Source organism: Halichoeres trimaculatus, unplaced genomic scaffold, assembly GCF_033239565.1.
Source record: "Halichoeres trimaculatus isolate MK-OKI-2021-1 unplaced genomic scaffold, fHalTri1.1 fHalTri1_scaffold_7, whole genome shotgun sequence".
NCBI classification, from domain to species: domain Eukaryota; kingdom Metazoa; phylum Chordata; class Actinopteri; order Labriformes; family Labridae; genus Halichoeres; species Halichoeres trimaculatus.
In genome coordinates, this window is record NW_027437185.1 from 20,845,095 (window position 1) to 20,870,861 (window position 25,767).

At 40.6% G+C, this 25,767-nt stretch overlaps 1 protein-coding gene across 3 annotated transcripts in view; it reads right to left on the reverse strand.

The window, feature by feature from the left end:
- The window catches only part of dock2 (dedicator of cytokinesis 2), a 133,919-nt gene that overhangs the window by 52,138 nt on the left and 56,014 nt on the right, over positions 1 to 25,767 (reverse strand). For all 3 annotated transcript variants that reach the window (XM_074674127.1, XM_074674128.1, XM_074674126.1), the window contains 3 exons: positions 23,944 to 24,050; positions 5,687 to 5,829; positions 187 to 282 (listed from right to left, as the gene is read on the reverse strand). In XM_074674127.1, coding sequence (XP_074530228.1) covers positions 187 to 282; positions 5,687 to 5,829; positions 23,944 to 24,050 — 346 coding nt within the window. The remainder of the gene's footprint in view (positions 1 to 186; positions 283 to 5,686; positions 5,830 to 23,943; positions 24,051 to 25,767) is intronic.

Sequence of the window (25,767 nt, forward strand, 5' to 3'; positions counted from 1 at the left end):
GTTGACATACTTTCTGATTCAGCATAATATTGCTGACAGGCAGGGATGCACTGAGGGTTGGATCTTTTACAGATACTTTTCAACAGCAAACAAGGTGGAGAAAAAAGACACCCGGCTGTTCTTCAATTAATGACAGTATTTAAAGAGAGTCAGGAGTGGGAGGCGCTTATGCAAAGTTGTACTTACAATAAGAGCATGCTCTCGACCCATGGTGATGACTGTCTGGTTGATGATCCTTAGCAGAGACACCACAATGTCCTGGATGTGCTGAAATGTTTTCCCCTATGAGAAGCAGAGAGGCAGGGCAGAAGAGAGGGATTGGCAAAGGAAGAAGAAGAGGAGAAAATACACAAAGAAAAGACAATTGTAAGACTGTCTCAGGTGAACACACACAGATTTAAAACAGTTCTTTGTCCTCTAGAAGCATCCATTCGAGCATAAAGCATAAGCGCTCAGAGGGACAGTTCAGAACTTTTCTCCCGTTAGATTTTGTCCTTTCTTAAAGTTTTGTTTGTGTTTCAGCTCTAACCTCGCGTGAACTCTTCTCACAGTGAGAACAGATTTGTTATACAGTCCAAAGACTGCGGGTGCTTGGATGGATGGATGGTGGTAGCCCATGAAACAATCAAGGAATGCATATCGGTCCACGCTGTTGATATTCTGTTCAGGCATGTGTCGAGTTAAGAAACTCTTCTCCACTTGAATTATCATAATTTTCTCATTACACACATTTCTCATTATGATGCTTGGACCTTCTCTCTGTATACTCACTTTAATAATAATAAATAATAATAATAATAATAATAATAATAATAATAATAATAATAATAATAATAATAATAATAATAATAAATAATAATAATAATAATAATAATAATAATAATAATAATAATAATAATAATAATAGATTTTATTTGGAGGCACCTTTCATAACACCCAAGGCCACCTTACAACAAAAGATAAAAAAAACATTGTAAAACATCATTAAAACAAATCATCAGAATGAAAGCAAGTGGGGTTCACAGTTCAATTAAAGTGAGTAAGCCAGTTTAAACAGATGAGTTTAGACTGCACAAACACTTTAAAAGACAGTCATCTCCATACTAACAAACTGTTGATGATCCCACAGCTTTTGTCACAATTTCAATATCACTATTACTGAAGAATGAATGTCATTAAAACCCTTGAGGAAAGAAATGCATCTAATTGGATCATAAACATTAAATTATTAAACAATTATTCAAAAGGTGCTAATTTGGCATTATATTTTGCAAAGAATGACAGGATGAAATTGATTACCGATGACCCATGAAGAGTGTAATTAAAGAGAAAGGGGTTTGCCTGATGACTCACACATAAAAACACCTCATATCTGTCTTTAGAAAAGTAAGCATGCATATATTAGATAAGCACCTTCAAAGTGGCACAGCTCAAGCTCAAATACTCACGCGCACACTTTTACACTCTGTACACACTTGTGCATGCAAGCCTACACACACACACACACACACACATACACACACAAACACACGCACGGCATTGACGCTGCAGTGAAGTCAATGAATGGAAGCTGAGTCAGACCTGCCTCAGGGTGGTAACTCACAGATGCAGCATCTGCTACATCTACACACCTTAGTGTTAATGCTGCGAGGCTCCTCTGTGTGTGTGTGTGTGTGTGTGTGTGTGTGTGTGTGTGTGTGTGTGTGTGTGTGTGTGTGTTTGTGTGTGTGTGTGTGTGTGTGTGTGTGTGTGTGTGTGTGTGTGTGTGTGTGTGTGTGTGTGTGTGTGTTTGTGTTGTGTGTGTGTGTGTGTTTGTCCTCGTTTGCATAATCTGACCCGTATGTGTGTTTGTATACTCTGTGTATGCATGTCCTTATATGAGCTAATCAGCAGAGCATGAAAAGAAAAAGTGGCGGTCTTAAAATAACAGACAGAGTGTTTCTAAGTGTGTGTGTAAGTGTGTGTGTGCTGGCCTGACAGGCAGATGATCTGAAGATGTAAAGAGAAATCAGGTCGTCAAGATTTAATCACATTTAATGCACTGACACAGCCAAGGAACACGCTCATGACCAACTGTAAATGTGTGAATTTCACATATCGTTTCATACTTTCTAAAACTCCAACACACCTACACACAAGCACGCACAAACACACACATACACACACACGCAATGAGGGGTTGAGGCGCAGCTGTTGATCCTAAATAAGCTTTAATCTTTCAGGCTCACTGTAGGTATTTTGGTCTCCTGGAAAGAGATCGTCATCTGAGAGGAGGAAGACGAGAAATGAGATGCAATGCACTCTGTCTCCCTCTTTCTCTCTGTCTCTCTTTCCTGAAACACACGAAAGTCGATATTCTGTTCATTTATTCCACACTGTAGCCAGACTGCTTTATCATCTCCGCTGGCAAAATGTTTTAAGGAAACAAAAGAAAGGAGAAAACAAGGTTTGGGGGTAGGGGACAGAAAATATCAAAACAGCTCTGAAGAGCCATGTTTCTCTGTTTCTCGTGTCTCTGTTTGTTAGCATCCCCCACCCCTTCGCGCACACATGCACAAACACACACAGACACAAAAGTTACTTGTAAATTCAACACAAACACTCTCACAGACGTAAGCATCTGTCTACTGTGGTGTCTTCAATTCCATCTGTGTCCCTCTGTCTGCATCTTTCTCCAGTTTGGAGACATCTGTGTGGTGACAGCTTAATCAGGTACAACAAGGAAAGAGAGATAGCAGAAAAACAAAAGGAGAGAGGATAGAAAGACCATCCTCTATCACCTCTTCTTCTTTTGTGTTACTTCCATCCATTTCCTCTTTTGTCCTTCCAGTTTTTAGACTGCACTCTCTTCAAAACCCTGTTGTTTTCTTGTAAAATCCACCTGATTGTCTTTGAAGCAAATATCATCAGCTCCTTTTGTTTAGCTGTTAACTCTCTGTCCTAATTTTCTGTCAACTATTTGTCATCCTTCTTTCATAGCCATAGAATAGTATTTATTTCACTGGCCTTCACTGCTCCTGTTCACGGTCAATTTTTAAACATGAATCCATACTTTGCTTTATGGGCACAATAACACATCGGTGAGCAAATGAGAAAGGGGCTTTTTATAGGTACACAGCAGCGGCTAAGATTTACAAAAAGCACTGTAGCGTAAGCATAGAGGTGCTGTGAAGAGGGGTTTAATGTGGGTTTGTGTGTCTCAGAAAATGTTTTCTTTCTGCATTTTTATCATAAATGTTACATCAGTTTTTCTACATAAATGCAGAAAAATACACAGCAGCCTTTTACTTCTGACATACTCTCAGGATGAGAAGCACAAATCCTGGTATGATGTCACACAGCTGCATCCCAGTTGTATTCAAACCATTTAAAAGCAAAGAAATAATTTGTATCCAGTTCTATTGCTGAAGACAACAGTGCAAATAGGAGGAGCCGCAAAGAGCTGTGTTTGAAGTTGGGACTACAAATGTGATAACCAGTTAGCTTTCAAAAGGCAACAGCTGAGAGAGAAGAGCAAAGACCATCTTTTAGTCTCACGGCAAACAGCTACAATGCACCTGTCCCTAGACTCAGCTGAGGCCCAAATTATGCAAATTAATGCAGAACTCTTAGCCTTGAAATAAAAACACATGAGGCATAGAGAACATCTCACCCTGTGCAGTATGAAGGAAAAAAAACAGCACAGAGTTTTTGAATCTGGCTGTGAACGTGTTGCATTTAAACAGGTCAGCAACTCAGCCAGCATAAAGTGGACACTCAAAAAGTTGCACTTCCACTTTGGCTTCTTTTTTCAACACAACAGATTTCCCCTTGCTTTGCACTCATAACATTATCATACAAAACGTTAGCTTAATACCACACACTGCATCTGTTGTATGCTACCATCAGTGACCATAACGCATCAAATAAGGACCAGTAAGTTTTTACCATTACTTATTTTTTGCTGATCAAACTAGATCACATCAAAAGTTTGTTTGTTTTTTTTCCCCTAAAAGCTCAGCAGTTATTCTTTTCCAACAGCTTTTAAGTCTCTCTACTTGAGTGTGATGTAAGGGAGAATGACTTCAGATGAATGCAGCAACATTTGTGTTAAAACTAAAAACTGTCTGAGGCTGGTTCTAAACACAAAGGTAGTACAGTCCCTGTCAGTTACTCGTTGCCACCCGTTGCCTTTAATACCTCAACTGACACAAATTTGTGTAATCATATTCACTCCCCTCTTTTAATTTTCTCTCTACTTCTTTTGGCTCCTGCTTCATTAGTGTCATCCAAATGAATATGGCTGAATAAAGCCAAGCCTTCACTTTAAAGCCTCAGCAGGCTGTTAACAACTTGCAAGAGCAATTAAAAGCTCCTTGGCTGGATACTGGAGATGCATTTGTTTTGTGTGTGGGGGGGTATTGAATGAGTTTAGTTCAGGAGCTAACTGGATTTTGTTTTAACAGGTCAACATGCAGCAGCCCGCACGAAACAAAATCAATTAGAGTCTAATTGATCAAGGCTTGCTTTGTTGCACGACTGAATGACTGAACAGAAAACAACTTAAGGCTATAAAGACTTTACTTTAAGCAACAGCAAATAAAGGAGTGGTGTGGGTGTTGCCAGTATTACATGCATACATTGAGTAAAAACTAGAATATTTTATTTCGAATCTTTTATCTTTATTTTATGGTCACTGTGTTTTTTAAACCTCCAGCCTTTTCCTGAATAATGAAGATTTAAATGTTTTGGAACAAAATGCTTGATAGTTCAGTAACTTATAAGTTTCTGCTGACTCAGTTGCTTCAGCTATAACTACATTTATGTCTCATTCCATTTATTTTCAGGTCATTCAAATGGAACCAAACTTTTTTTTTCTTATGCCCATCCACAGAAGTTAGATTGTGAAACTGCACCCACAAACCTACTGTTAAAAGCCACTAATATCTGTCCTCGTGGTGTCATTCTGGGTGGATCAGGAATCTTAACAGCTGAAAAGAATTCAAAATGATGAGGTGACAACTAAAATAAAGCTATGATTGCAGACCATTACGCTCATTGCATAAATATTTACCAGGTTGCTCTTGAGAGCAATCAAAACATGCTGTTTACCTCGAGTAATTACCAGCCATGAATAAATGTAGGAATATGGCTGACATGGACAACATAAACCTCTAAATGCTTGAAAATGCTGTTTCACTTTTCCAAGTTTATAGTACATTTGGATGGATTAACTACACAGGAAGCAGCGTTGTAATCTCGTTATCAGTATATTTATGATGTCGAACTCTACTTGTTTCATTTATCAAGTGCCACAGACACACTGTGTATTGCTTTTCCTTAACTTTAGTTGAAGTTTACCTCATTTTTTTGCCTTAAAGATATAAAGATATGAACTTAAGACAGCAAACTGGGATGGATCAATACCAGATTTGTGGACAACACATAAAATATGAAGGTGGGTCTAAAGTCCAGTCTCATAGACAAGCCTGCTTCAAATAAGGGTCTGGTACCTTCTGTGTTCTGAGTATATACAAACCCGTTTTTTGGAGAAAGTGGTATTCAAATAGTTAATTTAATTGTTAAAGTGTATAGTGACTGTTAATACCAAATTGGTATTCTCTTATATTTCAATACAGTGTGCTTTCCCCCAAACTGTGAACAAGACATCAGTGTTCTTCAGCACAAAAAACACTATTTGACTCACCACATTGTCCCTGCTGAGCACCTCCAAAATGTTGTTGAGTAGCTCCAGACTATTTCTCCTCTCATCATGAGGCCCATCAGCCATACTGGCCAGTGCTCCACTCAGCTCCCGCAGCATCATGGGTAACAAGACATCACGGCACTCTGGGACAAAAAAAAACAAAACAAAACACAGGGATGGTTTTATATTCAGTACACAGTGACATAAACACACACACACACACACACACACACACACACACACACACACACACACACACACACACACACACACACACACACACACACACACACACACACACACACACACACACACACACACACACACACAGACTCAGTGTGTGGACTGATTACTCTCTCAACAACAGAAAATAAACTTGACAGTCTGTAGGATAAATTGGACGGTGTGAGGCAGCAATGCGTGATGACTGATGTTTTATTTACTGCTTTTAGGCAAGGCCCTAAAAGATAAAAATGATTTAAGAAGTTTCGACACAAACATCAACAATCACAACATCAAGATTTACTATAAAGTGCTTCCTCTCTGGAAAAAAGCCTGACAGAACCCAAACCCCCAGGTCCTTGCATCAATTGGCCAGTACCTGGAGAGGCAGCTGAGCCCACAATGGTATGAGTAATGATGCCACTGCACGGTGAGAAAGAATTCAACTCTAACCCCAAGCTCAACAATGGAGTGACATCAATCAAGTGTGTATTTACTGTCTCATGCATGTCCGCTGCTCTGTCGGCTAAGGGGCTAACACATCAATCACCATCATCAACCCTCTCTCCTTTTATTAATCCTAATCTTAAGTGAATTCATGTGTTCATTTGGTCACACGTGTAATACATCATTGGACCAACTGAAAGTGAAGAACAATGAAGAAAAAAAATAATTTATTGATGTTGGTTAAACCTCCCATACCGTAATACACCTAGAATAGAAAAGAATAGAACTTTATTGTCATTGTAACAAGTACAACGAAATTGAAGTCACAGCAGCAATCAAGAAAACAAAAGTATGAAAGTGTATTGAAAGTGCAAAAAGGTCCATAAGAAAATAGATGATGACAGCTTGTCCATCGTTCTCCAGTTCAGCCAGCCTCCACCTCCACAGGGTCCAGGACTGAGCTTCTTCAGTCATGCTCCATCTCTGTCTCCTGGATCCTGTCTGCTCACAGCAGGCGAAGCTCTTCCAATGTGGCGTTGGTGTCCGATGTCAGCTCTGTTAGCCATGTCTGTGAATAGCATGATGCTACTCTGCCCTCTGGTATTCCCTCTGTTGCTGGGTTAGCACAGCTAGCTCGTCCATCTTATTGGAGATAGATCTTACGTTCCCAATTACGATGGATGGAAGGACAGGTCCATGTTGTCAGTTCTTAGCTCACACCTGAGAACCAGCACGTTGTCACCTTCTTCTCCTCACCTTGTGGGAAGACATCAGGCCTTACACCATTTAGCATTGACATGCTACAGACTGCTAACAGCTGAGTTCCCATGAAAACAATGCAGCCATGGTTACAAGAAGGATCTCCAGACAAACACCGGAGAAAAAGTAGTAAAAATATCGCTGAAGCTACAAAAAGTTTGGTGCCCATGACCAACAAATGAGCCATAGAAAGTAATGATCCACTCCAAATACAAAGATTACAAAAAAGAAATGAAAAAAATTACAAGAAACGGACAAAGAAGAGAAAACTGCTGCAAAAGGCAGCCCTAGCCAACAGGGCGGCGCCTAGCAACATCAAATGTGTTTCCAATTGCTTAACCACTTTTTAAATTATTTAATGAAGTAAACTGGTCACAGCTGCTCTTGGGGGGTTTACTTAAGTCTTTCTTGCAGTTAAAAGTAATCACTTGAGGTCAAAAGTAGAAAAGTACAGAAGTGGGAATTCAACCTTAAGCAGACCTGAATGAATCGAAGAATCTATGTAAGAGTTTTGTTCCTTTCCTACTGCAGTGATTTCTGTTTTTAAACCTTCAGGCAAATAACTGTTCACTTAGTCACTAAACCAGCAAGTTCCCAATGTAAAAGGCTGCTTGTAGCTCTCTAAGCATTTTAATGTTGTACATTTAATTTTGTTTTTACTTGAAATGATTTATTTGGGCATGTTGTAGATCTTTGTAAGACCTTAAATATGTATGCTAGGAATATTTAAACAACAGTATTTTTCTGCATTATTTTTTATAGACAGGAATTAATGAGTGGCTGCGGCATGATAGTTGGACTAATTTTAAAAATCTTTCTCCCCAGTAGGCTGGCCTTGTCACTTTAAGTCGCATGCATTAATTCACACCACATTCATAAAATGATGAATGTGCTGCAATGTAAAAAGTCCATCAGTATTAACTCATCCCATTCACACACTGACAGCAGAGTGGCAGGGTCAGCATGGAGTTTCTTATCTTAAAGTCAGCACCCTGGTCAAAAAAGTCTGGCTCTGCCGCTCTCAACAAACTCAAAAATGAATAAAGTGTACATTTATTTACACGCCTGCCTAACTGCGAGTATCTGATTAGAAAATGATTGATGGTTTCTTGAATGTGTCTTTTTAAAGATTTTTCACTTCATTGGACATTCATTAACATAAACTGTACTGTTTAATGAACAATGGCACTATCGCTTGATGTGTAATGTACTGCCAGTCTGGGCACGCTGTTATACATTAATGAAGTCATTCATTCCTTAAATTACATTCTCCTTGTCTCTGGTAATTTGTTTAAAGCTATGATCCTGTTTAGATGTCAGGAGGACTGCGACTAATTCACCAAAGACAAAGTCGAGGGCTGCAGCAATTTGATCAAAATAAACTCAATAAAAGAAAATCAAATCAGTTACCTCAGGGTCAAACAAATTAGTCACTACTGATCCAAAATTAAACATATTAAGGAACATAAAGAAACTTGTGTGTGCATGTAAATCCTTTGTATTTTTCCATATACCTTAACCAACGCCTTCCTTGTTTTTTCCCCTTTTCCACCTTTCCACACCCCCGCCCGCTTCCACCCCATCCCTCTCAAACAGCCGCAGGTAGATGGAGCCCATTAAAAGCTCATTTGGGTTGATGCTCGTTAGTTCCATTATTAACTGAGCCAAGCCTTTTCTCCTGCTGAGTGGACCCTCACTACAACATCCACTCCGTCACACAAACAGGCAGCGAGTGGGGGAAAGCATGAGTCACTGAATGCTTGTGGTGAGTCAGATGTCAGTGGAGGGACGGGGGGAAGGGGGGCAGGTAGAAGATTTCTAAATGAGCTTAAAATAACACTCAAGGGAAGACAAGATGACAATCAAAAAGCGATATCTCTATTCGTAGTCATTCCATTTGTTGTTGTTGTTGTTGTTGTTGTGAATAACAAAATAGAGATACAGGATTATTTTTTAAAGGCTGCCAGCTTTGTTGGAGTCAAAACCCAGCTAAATCTGTTTAATCCATCAAAGCTGAAACTCATCAGCCTTTGTCCCTTCAGACAAGGAAAACAAAGACTTGTGTTTTAAAGTAATATTGTGGTGGTAGGATTAATCCATTTCCTTTCTGGGAGGTTGGATGTACCATTAAACCTTCAGGGACCTCCATTCCCCGGTGTAATGACCTCTAAGCCACTGGCGTCTGTTTTGCTATTGATTCACACAATAAATTCAGCTGGTATTTTCGAGTGCAACATGTTCAGAGAATGTGAAGCAGAGAGTTTCAGCAGAGGGAGAGAGGCAGGGAGGGAGGTGTTGTGTTTCGTCAGACACTGTGAATTTTGTTTGAGTGCGTCAGGAACCAAGCGAAACAAAAATGTAACAAAGTTTTTGTGGTTTACATCTTGGATACCCTGGTGTGAATGTGCAGGGAGACACAAGGGTCCTTTAAGTGAACTGCAGACACTGTGCGCTGCATTCAGGGCACAAAAAGTTGATGTGCAATAAATATTGTATGGGCTTGATAAATGCCTTCAGCCTTCATGTGATGTGTTGCATGCTTGTAAATACCTTAAAATGATTGGGTAGAAGATGTCAAGGTGCCATTTCTGTACAAATACATAAATTTTGTCTTCATCTATGTGGATTTGTCTCTTTATTTATTCTGTCAGTTGACTCACTAGGTGCTGCTTTAGTTTAATGACAGTAAGGAAAGCGTAATCAGTAAGAGATGGTATACGATAAAGATTTCTTGGACAGCTCCAGGCATAAAGTCAAACTGAGTCTTCCTTCACAGATGCATCGCTGAAATTTTCGAGAAACTTTAAGATGCTCTGCCACAGAAATGTTTCAAAGGTGCTTCTTCTTCCATGTTCCTCACAGCATGAAGTTTCTCCCGTAGAGAGGGGGGAGTCTCAGAAGGCGAAAGGCATCAAACGCACACTGCTGAAGCCACAGCGTAATGTTAACAGGATAGTGATGAAGCAACAGAGACAGGCTAGCCATGACGGTGGCGGTTTCTTTATCAATGTCACATGTTGGTTGAAAGATATGCAGACATCACGTTGATCTGGTCTTCAAATTGGTTCTCCTTGTGCCACCTCAGATGTCTTCTGTCATCCTGTTGTGTGTTGCTCTTCAAAGTCTGCAACAGCCATGGATTAGATTTCAGCATCTCTGCCAACTTGTGGGGAATTTCTCTCCATGTTCCTTGCTGCGATACCACATCAGAGATGTGGAAGTTTAACTTGGAGGCTCGCAGAAAATCCCTGGCTGAAGTTTAAGTGAAGATTTGCTTGTTCACATTTTTATATATCATGTTTTAGGGAATTGTTTGGTAGTTTTTTGCCTGTGTGAATACACATTTAGTTTCTAAATGAAGGAAACTTGACGTAGGTATTTTAGAGACTAACCTGATTCCACCTGCTGAACATTTCTTACAATAGACTGCTGCAGTAATTATCCCAGTGACACACTTTTGTTCAGTTCGATCAACTTTTCTACACACCCCATCAACATCAGAGGAGCATATATACTCAGCAGTTTAAGTAGTAATGGAAAAACTAGCAGCTTCTCACACATATTGAATGCTCTCTGTATAACCTGTGCTCTTCTGGAAGCAATTAAATGCAGAGTAACACAGCTTTGGTTCAGTCAGCAGCTGCTTTTCATCTTCAAATTTCAGGGAAGCAGGAGCTCCCTAAAAGCTTCCTCATCTCAAACATCCTGCTTTGAATGACCTGTCAGAGAGTATTGTCTGTTTTGATTTTTACCAAGGCTCTTTTTTCTATTTAATACACCTCCAGAGCAGATGAAAATGTGAGTCCAAAATGTACAAGCACAGGCTGCCTCCTGTGGCTGGTCTTCACTCACTGATGCAGAACAGCACCTTTAATTTTGCAGGTATTTCTCTCCACTTTGCTTGGCCTGCAATAACATCAGGAATGTTAATGGTGGCAGCTTCAGTCTGAATGGTAGCTTTCTCTGTGAGTTCTCTGAACTGTGTCATGGTCCTCTGGGCTTTCAGTCTTGTAACAACACCAGCCAATATGGTGTGCAGCTTCCCAGGTCATCCTTTAAGAGCACTGGAAGTGATTGCTATTTCAAGACACGCTTTCTTTGGGGCATCGCGCTGTGACCGAATGCACACCCTAACCTTTGTGAGGAAGTACGGGCAAGAAGCAACACAGTCATGTGTAAAAACAAGTAGATAAAAAATGACTTCCTCACATACTAATTAGCTGATTCAATCAAACACAGTTGGTGCCTCCTGCACTTACTAAGAGTAATGCAGGAGCCACCTGGGCTCATTCAGGTGGAAATTCTGTAATGACTGAGTCAAAACAAAAATGAAAACAAGGAAGTCAAAAAACTTAACTTTTTAGAGAAAAGTGCTTTAAAGGCAGCTTTAGCTCTTTCAAAGTCTGATGCTAGATGTGTATTGTGTATTGTGTTCCCACAGCTCTCTATGAAAAGCAACCTTTATCTGAGTCTTTTGGTTTTATTTCATACACATGTTCTCTCTCTGCACCGGTGTTGTGTTAACATTCTAAAAGGAACATTTCATTTATTAAATGTGCTCATAATTTGAAAACTTTGAAACTTGTGAACAGGAGTGTGACAGTTCACATCCCAAGAGAAGTATAGTTACTGTTTCCCTCCAGGTCGACGCAGATTTACGTCACCTGACAGGCTTTCAGCAGCTTTTACTGGTAGCAATGCTGCTGGCAATCCAGATGAAGTTGGTGGTCCCAATTAGAGCCCAACCGATATGGGATTTTTGGCGCCGATGCCGATATCGATACTGGAGGCAAAAAAAAGCTGATATCCAATATATATCGACCGATATATCGGCTGATATATGTAATGAATTCATTCATATACACAGGATATATACTGTATATGAACACAAAATATTATAATACCCATATGATTCAAGACAGAGACAGAACACTGTTAAATTAACACAAGGAACTTAAATTATAAAACTGTCAACACAAGAACTGTAGTGTAAACCAATGATAAATAAGAACAAGCTGTAAACACAATATTAAATAAAGAAGTCAAACTTTAAACACAGTAAGTAGAATAAAAAGTCAAACTGTAAACACACAACGAGCTACTTACACAACGTTAAAACGTGGTATTATAGTCTTACATTATATAATGGTGGATGTGTGAAATAACAGTACCATTTATCTCTGTTTATCTCTCAAAAAAGCAACTAACACAACGTTAAAACGTCATTTCATAGTCTTACATTATATAATGGTGAATGGAGGGGGCGGGCACTAGGGCAGTGTGCAGCCCAACACGCAGACACACAGGAACAGGAGCAGGAGCAACAGAATCTCCGTGGAGCAAAAATTTTTTTTAATCGGCTACATTTTGGCTGATGTTGATTCATCGGTGACAGGCATAATTGGCCCGATTAATCGGCCCAACCGATTAATTGGTCGGGCTCTAGTCCCTATGAAGCCAGATGTTGAGAAAATCTGAAGTATGTTCATAAACTATTTGGAACAGGTTACACAGGTTTAAACTTGCCAAAATACTTGTTTTACAGATGTGCAGCTTTGTAAGAGGAAGGGAAAAATTCTTTTTTTCTGTTTGTTTGTTCAGTGTTTCTCCATCTTAAGCCTTTATATCCCAGTTAAATCACAGAGGATGTGTAAACAATCTCACCCACCATCTTTTACTTAGCAGATTCCCACCATGTGTTCGGGTGTTAAATTTGGAGCCTTTAGCTAAATATTGAGCTGACAGATTGCAGAGTTATACGTCTGTTTTCAAAGCTGCAGATTTCTTTACTTTGTTTAACTGGTATTTTCTTGGCTTTTAAATTTAAGATCTGTCTATGATTCTGTGGCAGAATATAATCTACTTTAAGGAGTATAAATGATTGAGGGCTGAGGACAGTAATATAGGAAGCTCTACAGAAAATTAACTTTAAAGGTCCCATATTGTGCAAAAATCACTTTACTAAGCCTTGTAGTGAAATTTGTGGGTCTTTGGCTTTCCTCCCAGCCCACAAAATGTGATATTTAATGAAAAAACCTGTACTTTTTAGTGCTTGTGAATGTAAAATCCTGACCTGAAAAGAGCTGTTTGGAATTTCCGGGGTTTGCTGACATCAGCAATTCCCTTTTTTGACCAATCAGGAGAAGGTCTGACCTGGTCTACCGGAGCAGATTACCCCCCCGCCGCCCACTCCTCTCCCTGCTGCTGTTCAGAATGCCAAAGCTGAGGAGCTGCCCTGTTGTTGGCTGTAAACAGCCACATAGTTCCATGCTCAAGCTTCCCATCTCGGAAGAAGACAAGATTAAGTGGCTAGAGTTCATTTATCAAGGAAATGTGTCAGCTACACTCCGTAAAACGGTGCATGTGTGTGCTAGTCACTTCACGGCCGACTGCTTTTCCAACTTTGAACAGTACAACAGAGGGCTAGCGGATAGGCTGGTCCTGAATCCAGGCACATTACCAACCATCCGCCAACAAACCTTGGACCCTGGAAATGTAAGTATGTTAAATGCTGTGTGCTGTGGAGCACATGTAAGAGGTTTCTGTGTTAGCTTCAGGATGCTAACTTTAGCTGTGGTTAGCCTGTTGTTTTAGCTTGTTATGTTATGGTAAATGAGCTTTGCTGTTTTCTAAACATTGTGCACTCGGAGCTCGTGGCGCCGCTCTCAGTGACACGGAAGAGCGGGGCGGTATCAGCGGTGCCTCATTTACATATGAAGGTCACGCCCACTAAATCAGAGCGTTCTGAACAGAGGGGCTATGAGAGCCTGGAAACAATGCTGCTGTGGTTGATTTATTGGCTTTTTGGACCAAAACATGTTACTAGCATTTCATGAAGTCATCAATGATCAATATTAAACTGCAGAAAAGGAGCATAATATGGGACCTTTAATTGCATCTAAAAAAATGAACGTAAACAATTTTTTTTGAGAGCTGAACTATCCTATTTTTAGTGTAACTTACAAAACACTAGTCTGTACAGTCTTGTACACTTTTCCTCAGGATAAAAATGTCTCATCCTTTGGTTACATCACCTTTTTGATCAGTTTATCATTATTCTGTCCCCCATCACAGGATCTCTAAAATTCATTTCACCTTTAACTTTCTTTAACAATCACTAACATGTTGTCCAAATCTTCTTTTCACAGAACTGCCTTTGAGCCAAATGTTACATTCTTCACCAAGATTTGCAGGGTCTGACTTCAGCCATGGTCCTAATTCTGCAATCTTAGTCATTTATTTGAGTTGTGTATGGTAGAGTTTGCTAGAGGCTGTTTCGTCAGATTTGCTGCCTTAGAGGCTCCACTAAAGGCAAAAGAAGACGTAGAAGCAGGCAGAGAAACAGAGGTAGAAGAAGTGTGAAAAGGCACCGTAGACAAAAAGAGCAAGAATTGCTTATTACACACATTTGAATAAACTTGAGAAACATTTCAAAGCCACTTTGTGATGGAATGGCTCAATTTGGCACAGACACAAACTTATGTTTGAAATTAGCATTGACTAATATACCAGTGGCTGTGCATGTGTGTTTCTATGTCTGTTACACTTGTGTGTGTAATTTAATACCGTTTTATGTGTTCGTCTGCAGTGCAGCAGCATAGTTGATCAATTCGGCCATGCTGTTGTAGAAATCCCTACCAGCCGACACAGATAAATGGAAATCAGGGTCTTGGGGCAAACATTGAGATGAATTTCAACTTTTTTTCTCTCATCTAGTTTTCATCAGGTACAGATACACACATACCTGTTCAAAGAAACAGAAATACACACAGATGCTGACACACAACAAGCAAAGTATTCAGTAGACACGCCGACAGAGCTTCAAGTACTCATCTGTATTCAGTTTCAATTGTCTGTTTATTCAAGCTGTAATCTCAGCCTTTCATTATTAATGCCAATGTGTGTCCAAGTGTGAATTGTCCTTTTTGTGTCTGATTTGGTGCTTTACAGATATTTCATGTGTAATAGAATCTCTTTGTGCCCAGGCCCAGAGTGTGCGGATGAGTTTGGGTTACAAAGTTTTTGAGAACAGACAGCGGCCGCCACTAGCAGGCCAATGCACACAGAGAGAGAACAGCTTTGATGGCTCAGCATCCGGCTCATCCTTTCTCTGTCCCATTTCTTCATTTGACAGCCAAACACAATAAACTACAGCACATGCTAATGAGATGTGATCTCAGTTTGGGAGAGGGGTGTAAATCGGAGACGTCTCTCTATCTTTCCCTCTCTCTTGCCTTCAGGAAGATGGAATGATAGAAAGGATGATAAAGAGGGGGTTTGGAGGCGCAACGACAAGTAAATCTCCAGCTTTGAGAGGGGGCTGGGACCCCGCCAACTGTCTTCCAGCTTGGTGATGACTAAATGTCTCTCTCGGCGGGTTTTTCATCCTTCTGTGTCACTGTGGGTGTCTCCTCTCATCCACTCCCGCTCTGTACTTCATTTGTTTTCTTCCTCCCTCTCTCATTTTCTCCCTTTCCATCTTCAAACCCTATTAGAAATTTCGAGCTGTACATTCTCTCCCTTCTTATTTTGGCTGTGCCTGCTTCATGCCACTTCTCTTTAATCGCTGGTTTAATTGGTGCGGTGGTAAAATATGTTTGACAAAAATGATTTGTAAAAGCAAGAAAGCCATCTGAAAATGCTTTAGTGGTGTAATATTTTCTCGGAAAAGGCATAAAGTTGTCTTGCATTCTTGAATTAGCGGGTGCTCATCCAAAAGTACATGTCGATAAGTTTCTGATGACGGAGTGCACTCGTGAATGATGGTGATATGCAGTGGTTGGGATGCCTGAAAGTGCATTTTTCACTCAGATATTTGCTTTGATGCTGCTAAGAAGAAACACACTGTCAGCGAAACCAAAGTAAACACAATCAGAGTAAAGGATGCCGTCTTGACTGTGATTACTTATCTTTATGATTCCCTTTAAGTATTCATCCACCCACAATAAAAAAGCCAGAACTTATTTAGACAAGAAATTTACAACAGTACATCTTCTTTTAACCATGTAAGTGCTATTTACTAAACAAGTCCCCGATAAATACTTTGAGTGAGGCCTCTAAATGCAGCTGTTATCTTTTTGCCCTTTCTTCCAAACAGCCAGTAAATTATCTTTCTCATTCTCCCCACCTGTCTTAGTCACCGTCACTGAGTCACCCTCTAATTGCCACCTCTCATCTCCTCCTCTGCTCCGTCTTCCACATGACTGCCAAATTGATTGACCAATTAGTCTGTTGCTAGCGTTGGTAGCTAAAGCATTTTTAACCACAGGAGATCAATGGTGAATGAATGCCTGCGGTGAACCATCACACTGCTTTTGACTTGACTGATGGGCAGACTAATTCCCAGTGTCCTCTAATGGGAACGTAATATATCACAGAGCTCCTCACTCCAGCTAAGACGATATCTGACTTCAGTTATTAAATCTTGCTCTGTATATGTTCAGATTTGATAAAAGCAGAAGCGGGGTTTATACACACCACCTGTACATTTTTATTCACTTCTTCTTTATAGTGACACACATTTACTGGAGGGTTGAAATCATTACTTGCATTGTTTCCTGTTACAGCTGCTTTATAATGTCTCAGTACCTCACAGGGGACCTTAAAGCTTCAAGCAGTCCCTGAAATGTTGTGAGGCACTAACCTGACAGACAACAGAAAGGTGACGCTAAGCTGTTCGGTGGAGAGTCAGCTCCTCACACCAACAAGCTGCGCTGTCCTGTTCTCCTGATTTACATCTATACCAAATGAACAAACAGGTAAGTGTGCTGACACTCAGACTGTTGTGTTCTCTGCCGACCTTCTCTACATCACATTTCCATCGGGATCAACCCACTGACGCAAGCATGGATCAGAATTTAAATGAGGATGAGACAGAGGCATTTCCCAAAATGATAAAACTCCATTCACTTTGCTTCATTAGTTTCATCCATCCCTCTTTTCCTCCTCTGTTTCATCCACATCCTCCCAAACTGCAATCTCTGCAGACTCTGAATGAATGACAGACACTTCCTCCTTCTCTCTCCATCATTAACCATCTGGATCCCACAGCCCGAATGTAAACACTGCTATTTTAGGTCAGCCAGCACATCAGCAGTCCAAAATCATTTGTGGCAGATGTCTCCTCTGCTGCCAAACACCCAAAACACACAAATTAAAATCCTATTTATATTCATTATTCACTGACAGGTATGGTGGACAGTTTGTGCTGCATTTTGAGAAGTGGAGTGTGGTGACAGAGAGGCATGACAAGCATGTGATGTAACAGAAGCTAATGAAACGTAAGAAAGCAAAACAATATATACCCTAGAGCAACACACAGAGGAGAGGAGAGGAGAGGAGAGGAGAGGAGAGGAGAGGAGAGGAGAGGAGAGGAGAGGAGAGGAGAGGAGAGGAGAGGAGAGGAGAGGAGAGGAGAGGAGAGGAGAGGAGAGGAGAGAAGAGAAGAGAAGAGAAGAGAAGAGAAGAGAAGAGAAGAGAAGAGAAGAGAAGAGAAGAGAAGAGAAGAGAAGAGAAGAGAAGAAGAGGTAAACAAAGACAGCAGACCATCATGAGCAGGGAGCAGCAGAACAGAGCAGCAGCCAGAGGGTGCAGAGCGGCCATATGACGATGATGTTTTCTATGATTCACACTTCTGTCTCTTAATATTGCTGTGAAACTGAGAAAATAGCATCTATGCACATTGAGACTCACTGGACCTCCAAGCAACCTGTTACACACGCACGAACCCTCACATTCTGAGCAGCACTTAAGCTGACAGCTTTGAAATTACAGCTGCAGCTGCTGCTTTGAAAAAGGCTTAAAACACAAAACAGTAAATGAAGCCCCCCTTATGGGTGCCTACAAAAACTAGCTCACCCCCAGGGTGACCCTCACATGCATCTCCCAACATTATTTCTTTCAACTGTTCAAGGGTTTTTACCTCCAGCTTTTATTTCTGTTTAATGAAAATGGGACCGTAACACAGTCTAATGATCAAACAGACCACATTCAATGTGCAGAGTAACTTTCCCGTCATGGCACAGTCAGGGTGGGTGCTCAAATAGCAGTAGAGGTGTTGAAAGGCTGTACTCCGGGCAGCAAGTCATGGGCAGTCATGGTTTATGCTGTGTCATATTTCTAACATCTCAACAGATGTTATCAGAAAACATTTGATGTTAGCATTTAATCTTTTCCAAGCGAGGAATTTACACCTTTCCTCCATTATCAAAGGTCATGTTAGCACATAGCTACTACCTTGACATAAACTTTAGAGTGGCTGAATGTTTAAATTAGCAGTTTGAACTTAAACTACAACCTGATGTCTGATTTTTAACTAAACGGTGCCTTTTTAATGACCAATGATTCAAGAAGGATTTCTTGGCTTTGCACATTTAGAAAAAAAAAATGCAGCAACAGATCATAATGCCTTGTTTCCCCATCATACTCTTTACTGACCAAAGAGTTCTCATTTCTAGCCTTGTTTATGTTTTTAAATATTCAGTAGTTAGAATCACCTTTATTTGCAAAGTGTCTTTGAGAGAAATCAAAGAATTTTGCCCGGTGTCTCTTAAATGGTGCTCTTTCTGATCAAGTAGAACAGAGTTTAAATGAGTAAAAAAAAACTTTTTCACAAAAAAATGAATAAACATTTCAGTTGAGCAGTGTAATGGAGGAAATTAAAGAATACTGTTATTGTCTGTGTTTCAAGGATCCAGTTTAATTTACCGTTTTGTGCTCCTGTGTATGTTTCTCATATCTGATGCAAACTGCAGAGGATGTTGCATTCACTGACCACAGCTGTATTTTGCCATTCTGAGTTTGTATGAAAAATTGCTCTTCTATTTTCTGACTGAGAAAGCTGCGCCAAATTTTACGACCTGTAAGATGGCAGGATGACATTTTTACATTTAGCTCCAAACCTAAATGTGATGTGAAGGGAAAAAAGCTTCTGTGTGAAGGTAAATGGAATAAAGAAGTTAAATCTAGATCCATATTCTTCTTGTCACCTTAAGTCACCTTAGAAGCCAGAGGTAGAAAGCCATGTTTGGTGTCATTATGAGCGAGGCCTAAAGTGACCTGTCGCTAATGGTGATTGGTAGAGAATGTGCTGACGACTGAGATCACTCAGCGCTGATTAAACCCTGACAATAATGACTGTGCAGTACATCACTCATCCATATTCATCAAGCCCTGACATGCATCTGTTAAGTAATCACAGCAGCAGGGGGACGTATACATTGGTGTGAACAATGTAAACAATACTGTATAAAGCACTGCAGCAAAACGCAAGCAATTTAAGTAATGAGATCCTGTGTTAATATGGGTTTTTATGAAATATTAATTTACACTGTTTTACACCAGAGGCAAGGCAGCTGCTCCGATTTCTGTATGATGGGGAGGTTTTTGCTAATGTCAGAGCCATATCTAGCTTCTCCTTATAGAGCACTGAACTGCACGGTACTTTCCTTTATCTCTTTAATATGTAGCATAAGATGGGTTACACCAGTGCCGTGTCTTCCCCAGCTGTACAGATAAAGGAGAGAAATGGCAGGGGAAATCCAGAGAGTTAGTGGATTGGATCAGGGACTTGGACCAGCTTTGGGAAATGAGTGGGCAAACAAAATGACAGACTCATCCCTCTGTCCTTCTGCTCTTTACTCCCCCTGATCTGGCTTTTTTTTTCATCCCTTTTTTCGCCGTTGATGCTCTCAATCTGTCACAGTGATTGCAGGACAGAATTATAATTTGCCTAAATTGAGCCATAATGCGCCTTGTAAATTTAATTTTGTCTCAAAACCAGATTAACAGGATGGGAATGTGTATTTGTGCATGTGTGCACGAGTGTGCATATGTGTATTGTGAGAAACTCTGTGTGTATACAGTATGTGCTTGGCAAGGCCCATAATCCCAGGAGCGTATGCTGAATAAATCAGAGTATCTTTGAGAGAGGGGAAAAATCCAGTCCTTTCAAACGTTGCCCATGGATGCAAGCAGTCATGAGAAAGCCAAGCAGTCAAGAGAACACATGGTGAGCTAACGCAGCAAGCTGGACCCACACATGCACACACAAACACACAAATACATTTACATACAAACAAGTGCTGGAGAAAAATGAGTGCAAGCGACCGTATGACAGTACCTCAATCTTAAAAAAGAAAATGCATTCCCTTTGAGTCAACACAAATAACAAAAACATCACTACATACTGTGCATGCACAGAGATTTTTGTCATTTAAGCCTATTTCTGTCCAGGCTTTGGTCAACAAACACCTTGAAAGGATTTCTTTTCTGCTGACAAAAGACGATGACTAACACACTTTATTATGAGCAGTCTGTTCTTACAGTGAAGGACTTCTCAGTATTTAAAGTAGTGTTTGAGGAAACACTCCAGTTGCATGCTCATCATAGTAAATCAAGGGTTTGCAAAATAAGCATGGGTTAAAACATGGAGTTGCTGCACAGCTAATGGCGCATACAGACTTGAACAGGATTTTTGCATCATGTATTTTTCACGTCTCTTACTTCTTGAAAATAAGTCCAATAAATTCAGAAGATTTTTAATAATTAGGGAAAATATGCTCCCCAACAAAATCTAATCTGATTCTCTGTGGGACATTGGAAAATGATCTCCCTATTCCACACACACAAACACAAACACACACTCGTGTCATCTCCTTCCATCATTCCACCTCTGCGCTGTCAGTGGCTGACATTTTTCCCTGGAGAGCGTCTTTGGCAGGCCCTCTCACACAGACAGTCAGACAGACAGCCAGGTAGGGTTATTAAATATGTATTGCAGTGCAGTGATAGGACACCGGAGGCCATTAGCTATTATAAATATATAATTTTACACTGCTGCATATTTCAGCGTCCTGGGCCAATGACACCATGGCATACAAGCCCTCTGATTAGCATCCCAATGCTAAAATGCATCTCAATTAAGCTAGGTGTCAGCCCTCGTTGAGTGAAGCAGGGCTCGAGATGGAGAGGACCGATGTATAAATGAACGGATAAATAAATAAGTACCGCACAGGAGGATGAGGAGGGGGGCAGAGGAGGGGCTAGCTATCACTGGCTAACAGCGAGCAGTTCTGTTGATAGATTGAGTGTGAAGCCGACCTTAAACTTTAATCACTTTTGGACTGTTTAATAGCAAACAAGGCCAGTCCGTCTCTTTTCTCTCACTCTTTCATTTTAACTCTCCCCAAGCTGTTTTGTTTTCACCCAGCACCACCATCCACCTGTTCTTTCCACTTTGTATGTGTCCAAAATCCCTCGTTTCCTTCTTTTCAACAAGCCTTTGTCTCTCCCCAGCTCCTCTGCCATCTATCTTTCGCTGCCCCTTTACTTATCCTCCTGCCTCTTCCCACCTCTGCCAAACATCACCTCATGTTTCCTTCCTCTCCTGTCTCAATTTCTTTCTTTCCTACAACGGTTCTTCCATCTCCTATTTTGGTCTATTCCCTCTGCACTATTTCTTTTATTCATTTCCATTTTTCCCTCCTCTGTTCCTACTTATCTCTTTGATTTCTCCACAACCAACACCTGATTCTCACTCCACCATGTTCTTATTTGCATTTGAGTTTTATTTCTTAGGTGACTTCTACCATTTCAAAAAAACTATGCTACAAATGACTCCTGGCTAGAATTCAAAACACTTGATGAGCTTAGGCCAGATAAAACTCATTTTCAAAAGTTCACTTCTAAAATTAGCACCAGACATTCATCTTTCTTTTAAATACTGACTGGTAACTCAGAGTTTCTACTTTGCCAAAATCTCCATCCAGCATTTTGGCTTGATGCCATAAATCTTATGGCTTTTTTCTTCCTTAGTTTTCCATTCTCTTTTTCTAACTGCCGTCTCCATCTCTCCCTCTTTAGCCGCGTTTATCACTTCTTCCCTTCTTCCTCCCTTTCCTGGTGACAGAGTGTGACTCTGAGTGTGTTGACAGCTAGCCAGTAGGCCGAGCCGGCCGTCGAGATCCCTGGGGAATCAATCATCCAAGCCAGGATCAATACCTAAAGACTGTATCCTGAACCAGCTACCGACTCAGCTGGCACTGACTGAGTGATGACCCGCTGTTACACTGGGCAAAATTACATTAAAAGGAGTGCATGCAACTTTTTGGCATGCATCACTGCACCAACACTGAAATGCGTAAATTGACTCACACCAGGATCAGGACAGTGTCATCTTTCACTCTGAAACAAATACATCTGAGTGTCTGCAGACTGTGTGGGAGAATGCATTCAGCACACACAGGGCATGGTCCAAGATGTGACTGAATCTGTCAAGCAGAGCACAGCATGTTTCTCATCTCAGGCTTATTTCTGTCTCAAACTACATTTCGTCTACCTCAATCACTTACAGTCTACTTCCATTTCTTCACTTTGCCCTGCAGAGGCGCGATTATTGGCCCCCTTATCGGTTCCCTATTATACAGCAACACAACATCACCCCACTCTATCCATCACTGTGGTCCTGTGTGGAGGGAAAGCACCACTTATCAGCCCACTACAAGCAAATTAGACCGACATAATAGGGCTGAACAGAGGTAGGGGGTGAACTCGATTGGGGACAGAGTGTGTGTGTGATCACTGATGTGAAGTGAACACTTTAAAGGTGCAATACAGACTAACTCATGTGTCCCTGGCAATTACGTCTCATTTATTTAAAATCACTGTGAAGTAGAGCAGACAATTTGACAACTAGAACACTTCATAGAGTTTAACTTAAAACACTTTACATTTCTTCTCCATAAAAACTGAGTAATATCACTTCTCCCTGACAAATGACATGTACCACTTCTGGCTTTAATATTCCATCTTTTTATATTCAGCTCCAACACCTGCTGAGATGTGATGGTGAACTCATTTTATGGTTCATTGACATTCTCAGTCTGCAAGGACAAAAAAACATACTGCCAATGACTACCAAATCTCTGTCGAGGTTCATGTTGTTTTTAGCCTCAAGACCGTTTAACCTCAGTATGCATGACTCGTAGTGACCTTTATGGCTGCTGAGAAAGAGTACATTAAGAGGAGCCACTGTTGCTGATTTCATAATGATAGCATCTGACTGAGGTCTGTTGAACTGATTAAAATGTCAGTGGAGGTCAATCGTGATGCACTGAAATTGTGTATTATGGCATTAATATCAAATTTCCGTCTGGTTTTCTGTATCTTAATAGATAATAGTGCCTTAAAAATGTAGCAAGGATTATTTGAATACTGAAGAAGACAGTTTCCCATTGCATTTTCCTTTTTTTAGAAAGGAGGCCAACAAACAAATAAATAAGGTAAATCCGGTATATGTATGAATATGTATGAAATATGAAGGCAAGGTCGGAAATTATGTAGTGTGTTAGTCAAGTCGCTCTTTCATAACTCAGAGTGACTGAACTGTGTGTGTACATTTCCGAATAAAGATAAATGCGTTAACACCAGTATAGTCCTCCTCCATTTGGCTGATGCTTTTATCCAGAGTGCTTAACTGGATTGGCCTACAGAGACTGGAACATTACCCCAGCAGTATTAGCAGCACACTTTTATCCACTGTGCTGCACCAAGATAAAACCTTTACAGCAAAGAACCCCCTTACTGATCATAAAGTACGGCGAGAACAGCTGTCTGGCCGGCGTTGTAGCAGGGCAGGACTTACTCACTGTATAATAGACCTTTTAATGTGATCTCAACCTTTAAGTGAAAGGCAACTAATGCTCTACGGGATTTCATGCTGAATAGGTTGGCGGTTGTTTGGAACTGTAAACGATTAGTTAGTCAAAAAAAGTAACTGCCACTGGTTAGGAGCTCAGTGCTCAGGAGTGAAACTGGGAAAAATGACACACCTTTATTTTGGAAGAGCTGGCTGCTGACAATTTCAGTCATGGACGCCACCTTCTGTTTCTGGAGTTTCTCCGGAGGAATGCAGGAATAAAAATCATGCAGCAATTGACTGGGAACAGGAAGCAGAAAAAGGCAGAATAAACAATCAGAAAGATCATTACACAGGAGGAGCAACAGGTCTGTTTACTTGGAGATGAGTAGGATAAATAATCCAGAATAATTTTCTTTGGGTTACATGGTAATAAACACGCACTTAAAATAAACAGCACAATTTATTCCTTTCATGTAATTGATTCAAAGATAGAAAAACAACCATATCTTTGTAAGTCAGGCTTTAAACATTTCTCTTTTGGAGTCATAAATTATGTAATAACTAAAAGCAGAGGTTGGAACTGAGTGCGGCGTAGACATGAGCAGAGCGGTGTGTGCTGCATGAAAACAAATGAGCCACAGTCTAACTATGCTTTAATGAAGACACAGGTTTAAGTCATCCTCCGCCCCGGATTCAATTTTATAATAATTAAACAGGCTTGTTGCGAGCCCCGATGCCACTTTAAAAGATTGAATGCTCAGAGCAGGGCAAGCCCTTTGTCTTCATTTTTTCGTCTGTCTGTCACTTTGTCCCTGTCGTCTTAAATTACGCGACAAAGGTTGTGCAAGCACTTTCAGTAATAGCATAAAAGAATAAAATGCACCACCTCTTCTCCCAAACTCAAACACAACAAAAAGCTCTGTGTGACTTCTGATGTGCATAAGCTGGCACAAGGACACACATGAGCACAGCGGCTCAGAGCAGACTTATCACGGCCACTAATCATCCGAGCTGAATTTAATTAAAACCAAAAATGTCAGACAATTCCCACATGGATATGCAAAGGATGCACAAAGCAAACAAAACACATGCACAGCTGACAATGTATGCACTCCTAGCTCTCGCTAAATCACACTCCAGGTGAGTTTACAAGGTGTTGGAGTCCGACTGCTCAGACGAGGCAAAGCTTTGATGTTCAACTCATGCACGGTGATTGTAATTCACACAGGCTTCTTTTGGAAAGTTTGCCGGAGGCAACTCTGATCAGGAATGCAATGGGGACTTTACTTTCAAGTTCAGATGGCTCGGCTGTGTTTGTGCATGTGTGTGTGTGTTACAAGTGCAGAAGACACACAATAAGGGCAGTTACTGCGTGTGAAAAGAGAAGAATGAATGACAAAAGTGAGAATATGTACGCTGACCGCCCTCTGCCCTTCATCACCTTCTACACCATGTCATGTATCTGAGGATGGTGTTAAAGGTAGCACCTTTGTGATGCTGTGTTGACATGGAGCCACTCAAACGAGATGAGGATGGCAGACAGTCACACATATACACACAGTAAAGCACACAGCGGTCAATGAGAGGTGAAAAGAAAAACTGTGGGGATGAAAGAATAGATCCACGTTTAGTTATGAAGTTGCTCGAGGTGAAACAAAGTGTCCGAAATGTCTATCTTAAAAAAGTCAATTTTACACCAGGGTCATTTCCAGGGCTTCACACTAAATTCAGAGTACAGTTCTGGGTCAAAAAGAGGTTAAAGAAGCCATCCCTGGTCGTTTTACTCTTCAGGAGGCTGGATATAAAAGAGACGAGGTTCAAATGGCTTTTGTTTGATGGTTTCACTGAAATTGTCATTTCAGTCAGGGGCACACAGAGGAGGGACAGGGTGTGTTTGAGCGCGTGTCCTTGTGTTTATGGCAGTTTGATGAGATTTTTATCACCTGATAGAGAAAGTAAGTCTGGAACAGGATGGAATGTATGGCGGACAAAGAGATGAGGGTCACTGAGCAAA